The sequence below is a fragment of the Stylophora pistillata genome, chromosome 6 (genome assembly GCF_964205215.1).
Source record: "Stylophora pistillata chromosome 6, jaStyPist1.2, whole genome shotgun sequence".
NCBI lineage: Eukaryota > Metazoa > Cnidaria > Anthozoa > Scleractinia > Pocilloporidae > Stylophora > Stylophora pistillata.
In genome coordinates this window covers 20,674,040-20,686,828 of record NC_142524.1, presented here as the reverse complement: position 1 = coordinate 20,686,828, position 12,789 = coordinate 20,674,040, and the positions used below count along the sequence as shown (strand labels likewise).

The following is a 12,789-nucleotide window of genomic DNA, read 5'->3' as shown; positions in this document are numbered from 1 at the left end:
ACCAGACAGTCAAATCAGGTGGGCAAAACCGTCCTGACAACTGGTCAATTTGCCCGGTGCCTGGCCCTTAATGAAGCCCCTGCCCTTGATGATAAATAAACTAAAATTCCTTGACATATTTTACAATTGCATTTTAATAAGCAACATTTGGAACTTAAAATATTTCTACAAACACAAATTAATGTCACTGCATTGAAAGGAAAAATTATAATACAAAGTTGAATGTTGAGTAAAATCACAAAACTTCACACCAGTAGTGAATATAGAAACATAGTTCCAAGTAGTCACAACTAATTATTTACAAAAGTTACAACTGGAGGGCAAACATTTACCAAACGAATACATAATGCATCTGACAAACCTTTCACAGATTGGGAGAAAACCAAACTCTTGCAATCACATCAACATGTAGGATCGAGGTCAACATATTGGTTCTAAATCATGTGTTGGCTTTGAGAATTAGAAGCCTCGTGAAAAGAACAGTCACTGTCATTTTCTTCAATATTGGAAATTTCCACCATAAACTATTTCTTGCAAAGTGCAAAGGGAAGCTACTAAAAAAAATTCCTTGTCATTTAAAACACTGACATGAAAAAAGTCTAAAACAATTAACCTTGTAAAATTCATGAGTGACCAAAACAGAGTTTCTCCCTACAATAGTCATCTAAACAATATCATGGGGACAAGTGAAAAGAATAAAGAAAAACATCAATTAACCTAGGATTATTAGTTCATCCAATACCAAATATTTCCCAGAACTGACATCATACAAATTCTATGGCAGAAAGTGAGAAGTAGTACAAATAAATGAGATCTGGGAGTGAAAAATTGAGAAATTCTCACTGGTGAACTTGATGCACATAAATGCACATTGTGTGTAACTGCATATTATACCGTCCATTATTTCTGCTTTCTCTACTCTTCATGTTGTGTCAATCCTCACTTCGTAACATAATAAATACATCATACCTTTAACACTGCAAAGGAAAAAGTTTGTTTATTTCCAATTTGTTTTGAACAGGCATCCAAGGAGTGACTGTTCAAGTCAGAGTAGCTGGCTCGCTTTTGTTGCATTTTGCCAAATATATATTAACGAATTCTTCAAGGTCTTAAATAAGCTCAACTTGCATTTGTACATGTTGAGGTACTCTGAAGAAGCTAGTAAGACTCTTACAATTAACACAAAGATTTGTTTCAGAGTGCAAAGAATAAGATTCTTTTCTTGCAAATTGCAGACAGTGTAAACTAGATAACTGTGAGAAACTGGGGATAAACAACACCCACAGTTAGTTTAAAAGATCACAATTTTCCCTGAGGCCAACTTGTGTACATATACAACACCCACAGTTAGTTTAAAAGACCACAATTTTCCCTGAGGCCAACTTGTGTACATATAAATTTTGTTAACAAGTATAATCTTCCACTTTCAAAACTAGGGAGAATTTCAGATTAAAAATAACAATTAACACAATACAATTACTAACTTCTCTAAGCTTAAAGTCCATTTGTTTCAGAGCACTCTAAAGTGTATGCGACTTTATCATGACAAATTATTGAAAAAAATACGAAGGCATAAAATTCAATCAGCAGCAAGAGTGCTTTATCTCTAAATTTTTTTCTCCCTAAGGTCTCTCTCTTTTTAAAAAGGTTACACATGAAAGACCACAAACACTTTTTAACTCTGTCCATAAAGAGCCAATTGACTTTTTTCCATGTAATTTCCAGTAATATACAGTGGTTGCTGCATGCTCTTTAGTGCTGCCCCTGATTTGATGAACATGTTTTGTACTTTTTCTGGGTTTTGGTTCAGTTCATGAATGCAATGTGCTTATTTGAGTGAATTGGTTGACAAAAACAGATAAGCTTCATTCTTTGGCTCGGATAGAGGAAAAAAAGGCAATCCAGAATTCTCCCTTTCCTTCTTTTCAGCAGTTCAAAGAGCCATAAAAAGAAGCACTGAAGTACCACAAACATGCACAGTCAAAATGTTTCCTTCCATACTACAAATCCAACAAGGAAAAACAATTTCACAGTCAGTTGGTGATTTAACTGTTAGCTCAGCCAGTGGTTCAAGCAGTTCATATCAGTCCCCTTCTCTTCTTGTAGTCTTCAAGGTTTAGTGATCTCCTAGGTGCCCCATCCCTTTCATTGTTGGCAGGTCTTGGAGTAGCTACCACTGGACGAGACTCTGTTGAAAGAAGATTTGATTTAATTGTTTAAGTTAATGATATACGCAATTTTTCTCATCATTCCAAAATAGGACATCCTAATAGAAAATAAGGGAATGCCCCCCCCCCCTTATATTCCTCCATCATTTCTCTCATCAAATTCATCAGCTGTTTTAAAGATTTTTAATAACCATACATGGGTTATTGCCTAAGCAATCATGAAGCTTATTTTTTATCATTTGGTGGGCTCCCTGAGCTGAACAGAAACCTTTATTCTGAATTGCTATCTTATTGGCACATATAAGCTTTACATACAAGGAAACTTGGCTGATTTACCAACAAGCTTGGACAATAGCACACCTTATCTTCTGTTGTGAATTCAAAAGTATATATCCTTTTAAAGCATAATAAACACAAAGGAGTCTTGTTTCCTCCAATACTGAGTAATGAAAATTTCGGTTCTTTCTGTTTTTACAGGGACACCTGGGAGAACAGACCATTGAATGGCGTTCCCTGGTTAAATAAAGCTCATTATTATTATTATTATTTTTAATCTAGTGCAGCACACATATCTGAGTATAGACTTGTACAGTGTATTGCTTGAACTTGACTGGACATTTCCAAAACTTTCTGCTCCCCAAAGGATTCCTAAAGTAATGCTATATCCACTACAGAGAATTAAAAAAAAAAAAGTGCAATACCAGTTCCAGGGGCAGGAATGTCGAGATTGATTGTGATGTCAAAGTTATGTGCTGAAAACAGATCCTCTGACTGAGAGGGTTTCCTATCAGGAGGCTGGTGAGCTGCTCCAGCTGGTGGAATTTGTGAAAGTCTTTCTATATCTGAACCCTAGAAAGGAAAGGAGATGACTGTGTTTAAATGAAATGGAAGTGATAGTATCAGTTATATCACCCTAAATTTAAGCTTTCTTTCACTGATATATCATGATTGTCTTTTACTTACACTATAATTACCATCTTTGGAAAACAAAAATGTTTTACCCCTTGAAAAATGGGACATGTCCTTTCACACACATACCACCCTAACATTTAGGGCAACCTCTTGTAGTCACTTCCCTTCATCCAATGCATTGACTATTGAGAGGGCCCACTATACCCAAATACTAACTTACTCAAATCCACTGTTCTTTATTCACAATTTGTTTTGATCAAGATGCATACATGTATAGTGTTTCCATTACATAGTGGTTTAGGATGAGTTGAACTTACATCAACTGTGTCAGTCGGTTGGCTTGATGATGATGCCTGCAACAAACATGAAGCAAATCAGTATGGAACAAACTAAGTCTTTTACAACTTGTTTCTATAATCACATGTCTACATCAAGACTGTGCTCTATGAAAAATTGAAGGAAGCCCAGCCCTCTGAAACTGTGAAATCCAGGGTGCCCAACATAATTATGCTTTTTATATATATAAAAAAAAAACTACGGTTCCTGAGTTGCCTACCAGCAAAAGTAAGGTGCCAGGGGCCACCGGGCACTGCTACACCGTATATAGTATATTAAGTAAAAAGCTCACTGCTACATGGTATATAGTATATTAAGTAAAAAGCTCACTGCTACATGGTATATAGTATATTAAGTAAAAAGCTCCAGAACACTACTTAAAAATAAATGACCACATATGTATAAGAAAGAGCTTTCACAGTATGAGACCAATAACCCTTTGACTAGTATCTATTTTCTCCTTACAATATCACCCCTGAATCACACATTAAGGTCACAAGAATAAAGGAAATGATCACCTGCTGAAGAGCTCTTAATTGTTAAACAAATTCTTCATGTTAGTAGCTTAGGAAACGTAAAGAGAACAGTATGGAGAATATCCATCCACCTGTACTGGTGTTAGAGCGTAAAGGGCTACTGCAAAACACTATTATAATAAAAATGACAAAACACTAAAACTCAACACCTACTCCATCAGTGCTGGTGGATTGAGGCATCCCAGCAAAAGCTGCCCCTTCGGTATTTCCTTCATTCTTTTCTTGTGTAACAGAACTTGGTAAGGTTTTATTAGCCTGGAAATAAAAGTCAGAGAAAGCCCAAGCATTAAAAAGTACAACTGACTTTTCACAATTAGTATTTTGATGAGACAATTTGGTGAAACTACAGCTCTGCAAACAGAGAGTATGTCAAGTTCAGATGTGCAGTGCCACCTTTCATGCAAATTTTTGGAGGTCTAAAACAATTAAGGCATGGCTCTGTGGCATCCTACAGGTTCAGTTCATGTTGTCCATAATTTTACAGAGTTTGACTCACTCACCATAGACACAAGTTGAGGAAGGGTTTTCCGTCTTGTGAATGGATCAGCTTTTTGTTCCACATTCATTTCTTCCTGTTTGGGAAGGATTAATAGTTGTGAAAGAGTTAGCAACAGTTTTTGAAGTGTTTACACAAAAAGAAACTTGACATTTAATAACCCAATCACCCTCAGTTTTTTCTGTTAACTCTTTACCTCCCAGAACTGATTAACATGTTATTTCTCCCTATACCATCCTTACATTATCCAGCAAACAGGTAATGAGAATACTCTAACATATCGGGAAGACAATGTTATCTTGATCCAACACCAAATGCTCTTCCCTAATTAACAAGGAATATATAGCAACTGGCCATGGAGGGAGGAATTAACAATCAGATCTTGGGAGTTAGATGGTTAACAAATGCACCTTTGAAAAAGGGAACAGATAATTTGCATTTTTCTTTAGTACAGTAACTGTAACTCATCATCAACATCATATGTACATGCTCCTCCATCAACTCATGAAAAACATGGGAAATTTTTTTCACAGAATGCCAGCCACAAGAATACAAAACTACTTAATAACAGTTATCTTACAGCTGCAGCTTTTTCAGCCTCCACAATATTCCTCTTTCTGTTTCTCTCATTGATATAACTGCAAGTGGAAACAGAATGCCGCAAGAGATAAATATAAGCTGCTGGCTAAAGTATATCAAGGAAATTAATAGAGTTTAGTAAAAATAATGAACTGTTCAATTTTCAAAAGAAACAACCCACTTAACTCTTCGAAAGGTGTTAAAACTTGAAATAGACATGGTAGAGATTAAAAAGCTGGCTTTTATACAAATACTTTCACGAAATTCCTTGAAAATCTTTAGATTATACAGCATTATATTAATTTTTTCATGTTCTTTTCCCCTTTTCTTAGGTGTTAAAACTTTGTCTAGGATACATGAAGACCCTGATTTACACCCATGACACTCTTCTTTTTTTTTTAAGAACAAGTTAAGAAAATTGTTTGACATGACAATATGTTCTTTAGGCCAACTTAAAAACGTCTAGACTAAGATGTTGGGCTGGGTTTTCAAAAAGTGGTTGTACAGGCTCTTAAAATTAGATTTAAAACTGAAAGTTGAAACTGGGAGCATGAAAATAAGATAGGTAATATCTTATGGGCTTTTCCATAATACAGGGGAAAATTGAACAAAGCAACGTTTGAAAAGCGAGTTCAACAAAAATCAAACAACTTAAAATGAACCACAACACAGGGTACATTTAGTTTAATTGTGATTTGCAAAACACAGACCAAGGCTTTGTATTACCTGATAGCACTAAGGTTTTTAGATCGCACTTTGTCAAGTTGTTGCGCTTTCTCTTCCAAGTCATCTAGTTCACCTCGCAGTTTTTCTGCCTCTTCCAAGTTCCCCTTCTGTTCTGCTATTTCCTGTTTCCAAAAAAGGACAACAAAAAGTGCTTTTAACTTATTTTCTTATTTTTATTCAAATACAATTCACTACCTTACTCATGAATTCTGTGTAAAATTGAACTTGAAAACCGAAAAATCAATGAGTTTAACTTCATAATAATATTGAATGTGACTTAAAGCTACAACAAGCTTTTACAAACCTTTGATCGCATTAAATGATTCTTCTTTTGAGCATAATTAAAAGGTGTTTTCCTAAATTTCTGCTTCTCAGCGACAATCTGTCATTAATGGAACAAACAAAAAAGAACATAATTATTCAATACCTCATAACCTTTGCTAATGAAAAACAAAGAAAATGAAAAAATCTGGACAAACATTTCTGTCACACAAAAGCATAAATTTACAAGCCTAACGTGGAAATTTCTTGTTCCATAATCAGCAACGATACACATGGTGCTCAAATGTAAGTTAGCAGTTTTGCATGATTAAATTGCCATAATTAGTCTGGCCATAAGAGTGAAGACATTAGTCTCTTGAGTGACAAGGAGCTTGCCTTTTGAGAATAGTCTCTTTTCTGGTGTGAGAATGTTAACTTCATTGTGAGAATAAATGTAATTATCATTAATAATCAAAATGGTTACTAACAGCTTTGCATAATCAATAGCTGAACACATGACCCCAATTCTAAGAATTTCACTACTTTGCATCAGTTTTAGTTGCCAATTATCACAGAGACACTTGGATCATGGTCCTAGGTGACTTAGGTTAGTTCTATCCTTCTTCAAGACATTTACCTAAAGCCACACTCTCACAGTTTGCATACCATACCTTATCAATATCTTCTTCATTATACATGTAATGCTGTGCCTCATTAAACTGTTTGGCTTTAGTGTCCACTTCCTCAAGTGTTGGTAAAGGAATGCCATGAGATTCACACTGGGAACAAATGACAAATATGATCATCAAAATCACTGAAAGACAACTTAAGTAAAAACAACTGAAGAGGAGTTATATTGTTCAATTGTTCAGTTCACTCCCATAAATGCTCAACACTAGTGAATTTAAGTTAAATCATCTGAGAAAGAATGGAGAGATTAACCCTGTTTAACTCAATTATAACAAAAGTTACCTCCTCTTTCCACCTGGAAAATTCTGTTTCTGTGAATCTCTGATTTGACACAAACTCTAGTCTAAACACCCTTTCCTGGTTGCCATGTCTGAAAACAAAAAAGGAACATTGTTATTAGATTATATTTAGGAGTGGAAAAGTTCATAACAGACAGAGGGATGTTATTCCTATTTTACTCCTCCATCTGGAGAAGGGGTAGAAACTCAACATCATCTCATAAATTTAAGGGGACTACCAGTTCTGTAAATTCTCAACTAGCATACTTTAGTTTTAATCCTTTATTTGTTTTTGTACTTCCCAAAGAGTATATCTTAGCTGTTTCCACCACATCTCTTATCTCTGCAACCTACAATAAAAAATACCAGTATTGTAAGAGGCTGTAATCAGTGTTTGTCTGTTGAGATTGTTTAGTTTAAACCCATCAGTCAAGTTAAAGACAAGTTGATAACCCCTGCAACTGCCAAAATTGATTAACATGCATTTTCTTGCCACAATACCAATACATCATGCAGCAAACAGGTTTTGAGAATAATCAAATTTATAATTTAGAAGTTTTTATCTTGATCTAACACCAAATTCTCACTGTAATTTACAAGGAAATGGGTTGCAGCTAGAGGGAAGAGTTAAAAATCAGATCTAAGGAGTTGAAGGATCAAGTTTGTAATGTCCAAAGTAAGAGTTGCTTATTCTCACAGTGCTGCCATCTATTGAGGAGAGTTGCTTATTCTCACAGCGCTGCCATCTATTGAGGGGAGTCTCCTCTATAATTATTAGTAAACCATCCCTCTTAAGTTAGTCAATGTCAAGTTTGATCGGCTTCACTGCTGAGACTTTCTTGAATAAATCAAACTGTTCTGCTTTTTTCCTTGCTGTTATCCCTCAACTGAATGCCTCCCTCTCACAAAAACCTTTTCAATCTTCCACAATGAATTTCAAGAAATGGCCCTTTACTCTTTATACCAATGAGAGCAACTTTGCTGTTCTCTCTGCCTCATTGTTGTGACTTGCATGTTATTTTGGCACTGGATCACTAGACCACAAAAACTTGGAAATGGCCTATTGATATGTGGTTACTCAAGAAACAAAACCTTACCCTATAAACAGGTCTTGCATCATGGTTTCCAATACCAACACGCACATAACAGCCAGCCACTATCTCGCCAAAGAAAGGCATGTGTACCCATCTGTTTAAAAACAGTTAAAAATAACAACAATGATAAACAACAAACCTTTGATTTCTCCTGGAATTATTTCAACTCACAATGTTTCAATGCACTTGAATGTGTTCCCAAACACATTTAAAAAAAAGAAAAACATTTCAGTGCAAGCACAAGCCAGTTCTCAACTTAACGGAGTTGTACAGGTGTAATGTTGTTGCCTAGTAATACATGTTGCAAGAACCTAGATGTAAGTGTAGAAGCATGTGAAGGCAAGGATGAGATCAATTTTCTCTTTAGTGCATCAAATAAAATTAATATGTTCTTCAGAAACTCTGAGTTTAGTCTTCTTTAGACATCATAAAAGGCACCTGAATTCTCTTTGAATTTACTCGACGCTTGTCACCTCACTGATTCTCATGTGAGGAGTCTCTCCATCTAGAGACAAGACTCCTGACACAAGAATAGCTGATTCTGTTCACTATTTTCACACCACACAGGCCAATACCTTTCAAGTTTGTGCCGTGATATTCTTATCCTCTCCAGGTCTCCCAAAGCTGATACTCTTTGAGGTTGTGCCTCACCTTGCCTGGAGTAGAAAGTCAAAGAAACAGTCAATCAATTCCATCTTTAAATAAAATAGCATCATATCGATAGCTAACAGCTTGAACTCCATTTGCTTACTCTTCATCAGATTCTTGGTAGGATCCTTCCCCTGAACTTGATTTGCTTTCCTCCTGCTCATCATCATCCTCATCGTCGGTAAACACATCACTAGTCTTGAACTGAGGCGCTTTTTGGTCCACTAACGATTCAGCAACTTTTTTCTCTTTTTTCTCAGATCTCTTTGCCTTTAGGTCATCCAAAGCCTTTGCTTTTTTTTCTTCAACATGTCTCTTCCGCTCTTTTTTGCGCAAAGCTATACCTTCCTTCTCAATATTTGCTTTCTCCTTCTCTCGCTTTTTCTTCTTCTCCTTCCTTTTAGCAAGACGGAGTTTTCTTTCAATTTCAAATCGAGTCTTAAGAGCTTCTCTTTTCTCCACCCGGTTGAAGATCTCCTGCTCTCGTTCTTTTTCTGTCATCTTTTCAAGTCTTGCTCTGTCTGCTTCATCTCCCATCAAGTTGTCATCCCAACCATCATGATACTGCTCCTCCTCTTCATCTTCCGAGGAAGATGATGATGACGATGACTCTGTTTGAATGAAATGCACAGTTCTAACCTGAATAAAAGGCAGTAACCACTCAGATTGTATTCCTTAACCCTTAGACTCCCATAAAAGTGAGGAAGAAAGAATTTCTCCCTATACTATCAATACAATATCAAACAGAGAAGTGGTGAGAATAGAGAAAAAATATCAGTTAGGGGATTATTAGTTTATCCAACACCACATTTCTCCCAACTAACACACCAAGAATTGTATGGCAGACAGTAAGGAGAATTGCTACTGAGATCTTACAAGTAAAGGGTTAAAAATTGGTTAGTGCTGGACTCTAATTGAAGAAGCCAGATTTGAGGGTCTAGGGTCACAATTTGGGTTCCAGCTCTCCCACTGTGTTGAGTTCTACTGCAAGATACTTTTCCCTCACAAGACCCGAGAAGTTAGCTAAGGGCCATTGTGGATAAAAAAGGGTTAAATACTGTGTGTCCAAAAGATAAATAATGGACAAAATATGCATCAGAAAAACACACTACATGCCTCTATTTAAGTACTCTGACTTATAGTTTGCTGCAAAGTTCTCTTTAAACATGAAGCATATGCAGTGCACAATGCCACTCACAGAGCCTAATTTGCTTGAGCTTAACCTGAATTCCAAAGCACAAAGCTACCAGGAGGATTGTCAGTTTTGTCAGATTTCCATGAAGTTTTTCCAGTTACCTCTTACAATTCAAGGAGGAAGAGGGACTCTGGGAGTCAACACAATAACCTTATCATTTGATTATTAATTATTTTTGTCACCTGGGTTGATAATATTAATTGGCCAAGATTAAGGGATTCTACAGTTCATGCTTTGAACATGAGCCTGTTGTCAGTGCAAATCCACAATGACCTGGCTGGGCTTGATTACAGACATTTTGATTCAAGGTCCAACCTACTGACAATATATTAGGCCATCCAGTCCCCTTCACCAACCATAAATTATGCATAAAACTTCACATTAAAACTCTTGCTTATAACTCTTAATTAAGTATTTAAGATTATTACACAAGTCATGCTCTCATTGATTGATACAGGTGTATTTTGATGAGTATTTAAATACAGTTGTTATGTGTGAAATATTTTTAAGAGCGACAGAGGGCTTTGCTGTGTCTTCATAGCTTCACCTAAAAACTTGGGGGGGATTGAAGAATTCTTAAAAGTTATGCAAACCTGAGATGCAGTTGAGGGTGTGCATAACTTTGCCAAATTCCCAGAGCCCTACTTGCATTTAGATGAAGCTGTGTAAACACAGGAAAAGTCCTTTTCTGCTTTAGTACAAGGACTCTCACCACCAGAGGACGTTTCACCACTTTCTTCTGATGAAGAACCCGATGATGAAGCCTTTTTGGGTTTTTTCTTGTCCTTAGCTTTTGCAGCCTTTCCCTTACTATTCTCAGAATCCATTGTCCACTATAGGTATTAAACAATTGAATAAATAAATCAACAAAGACTATATTAAACCATTGACCCTTAAAAGTGACTAGCATCTAATTTCTCCTCACAATATGACCCCTGAATCACACTTTAAGGTTATGAGAATTAGGAAATGATCACCAGCTAAAGAAGCTCTTGATTGTGTAATAATTTCTCCTACTACAATTTGAGGAAATGTATCGAGAACAGTATGGAGAATATGACAGGGTTCGTAAACTTTTTCAGGCCAAAGATTCAAGGACTTTTCAAGGACTTTCCAGGACCCCACTTAGAAATTTCAAGGACTTTTTGTAATGGCAATTTCATCTCAAAACCAAGAAAAATATTTCTGTTAACATCTATGTTTTGCATTTACCGATGGTACAAAACAAAAGCAGATATTTTTCGATGTTGTTGAATAAAAAAATTAAGGACTTTCAAGGACCCAAAACGAAATTCAAGTACTTTCAAGGCCTTGAAATCGGCCTCCTGACAAAAAAAAAACAAAAACAAAAAAAAACAAAAGCAGGTATTTTTTGATGCTGTTAAATAAAAAAATCAAGGACTTTCAAGGACCCAAAACAAAATTCAAGTACTTTCAAGGCCTTGAAATCAGCCTCCTGAAATTCAAGGGTTTTCAAGACACGTACGAACCCTGATATGACTACTGATGTTAGGGTAGAAAGGGTTAGGCATGACATTAATTAAGAAGCATGACCTTGAGAAGCATAACCACTGGTTTTGATTTGGATGGTTTACACAGCTGTGATTGGTGCAATTATAAACCTTGGTGTTCTGATGATATGTTCCAAATGGCAAGAGTACCATATAACCCCATATATTAATTACGCATTCAGACTAGTAGACTTTGTTTTTGAAGTTTTGTCGTGAAAGACAAAGAAGTGGAATGTATGGGGTTCTATGGTACTCTTTCTGTTCCAAACTTGCCTTAGTGATCTGTTGTGGTTCTTAAGTTGTTGCCCTTCCTGATTTCCTTATAATAACATAAAGCAAAAACAGCTACAGGACAGCCATACACTGTATGACAAATTAATGATGTGGTCAAGTTTGAACATGTATGCACCATTTTTTTTTTCAAAACAACCTAAATAGCTGCCGTCGTTAAAAAGCTACTGAATCATCATATCAAAACCCATAAGAAAAACTCACAAATACCTGGAAATTTGGTTAAGCATGTTGTTTGGGAAGTTTTCATTCACGTTCGCGTTCGTAAGGCTTTAATTTACAATTGGAACAATTCAAATTACAATTACAATATTCATTATTTCAAGAGGGTAAATACATGATTAACCCAGTAAAGAGTTTTCTAACACATGGCCCTCTGTAAACCCACCCATCCCACCCCAGGGAGGACATCCATCATACAGTAATCTCGAGTGTGGGAAATTAACGTCTCCTACCCCAACCCTGCAGGAGACGGGACCTCCATTTCTTCGTCCCTATCCGAGAAGACTACAATATCTAACCATTTTTTGATGTTATAGAAAGGCAGCAAATTCTTCTCAATTATTTTAAGACCCTGAGTGTTGGTCCGGCCGGGGCTCGAACCCTCGACCTCCCGCACAACAGTCCAGCGCTCTATCCATTGAGCTAACCGAGAGGCGGTCAAAACGAAATGAAAACGTTGTGCATTCGAATCCTGCCATAGTTTACCTCGTCATCACTTCCCTCCGATGAGTCCAGGTCGCTGTCTGAATCTCCAGATCGCTGTGGCTTGGAGTTATTATCATTCGCTGGTCTCGAACGCTTAGCGAGTGACTTCAATTCCTGAAATCAACAACAACTCTCCATGTCACCAACACTTGAACACACGGTAAACAATTCAGATATCTGCAAAATTCTGGATCACCTCCTCTAAGTCTTGTTCACTCTCATCATCGTCGCTGCTTGATTCCACTGCGACGCGTTTTCTTTTGCGTTTCGAGTCGTTGCCTTCCTTCGATTTCCCCATGTTTGCACTCGAGAACATTCAGAAGAAGGCTAGGTTACGAGGCGTCAACCAGCTAAATGCAT

At 36.6% G+C, this 12,789-nt stretch overlaps 1 protein-coding gene across 2 annotated transcripts; it reads right to left on the bottom strand.

The window, feature by feature from the left end:
• Positions 1 to 115: 115 nt before the first annotated feature.
• Positions 116 to 12,779, bottom strand: LOC111345248 (RNA polymerase-associated protein RTF1 homolog). Of its 2 annotated transcripts, XM_022952525.2 has the most exons (17): positions 12,626 to 12,779; positions 12,430 to 12,543; positions 10,632 to 10,752; positions 8,828 to 9,335; positions 8,652 to 8,732; positions 8,080 to 8,170; positions 7,250 to 7,332; positions 6,987 to 7,074; positions 6,686 to 6,793; positions 6,058 to 6,135; positions 5,754 to 5,875; positions 5,029 to 5,086; positions 4,453 to 4,524; positions 4,106 to 4,207; positions 3,398 to 3,433; positions 2,870 to 3,017; positions 116 to 2,188 (listed from the first exon to the last, which is right to left on the bottom strand). In XM_022952525.2, exons 1-17 carry the CDS (start codon positions 12,743 to 12,745, stop codon positions 2,079 to 2,081), a joined length of 2,040 nt encoding a protein of 679 aa, XP_022808260.1. In that variant the 5' UTR covers positions 12,746 to 12,779; the 3' UTR covers positions 116 to 2,078. The 2 variants fall into 2 exon arrangements, with proteins under 2 accessions (XP_022808260.1, XP_088618789.1); XM_088762663.1 differs by lacking the exons at positions 10,632 to 10,752; positions 12,430 to 12,543; positions 12,626 to 12,779 and adding an exon at positions 10,513 to 10,630.
• Between the last annotated feature and the right edge of the window lie 10 nt (positions 12,780 to 12,789).

Coding starts and splice junctions, on each gene's coding strand:
- LOC111345248 (XM_022952525.2), bottom strand. CDS start 12,745: ATGTTCTCGAGTGCAAACATGGGGAAATCGAAGGAAGGCAACGACTCG. Junction 6,794..6,986: donor TTTCCAGGTGGAAAGAGGAG/GTAACTTTTGTT, acceptor ATTTGTTCCCAG/TGTGAATCTCATGGCATTCC. Junction 3,434..4,105: donor AATCCACCAGCACTGATGGA/GTAGGTGTTGAG, acceptor TGTTTGTTGCAG/GCATCATCATCAAGCCAACC.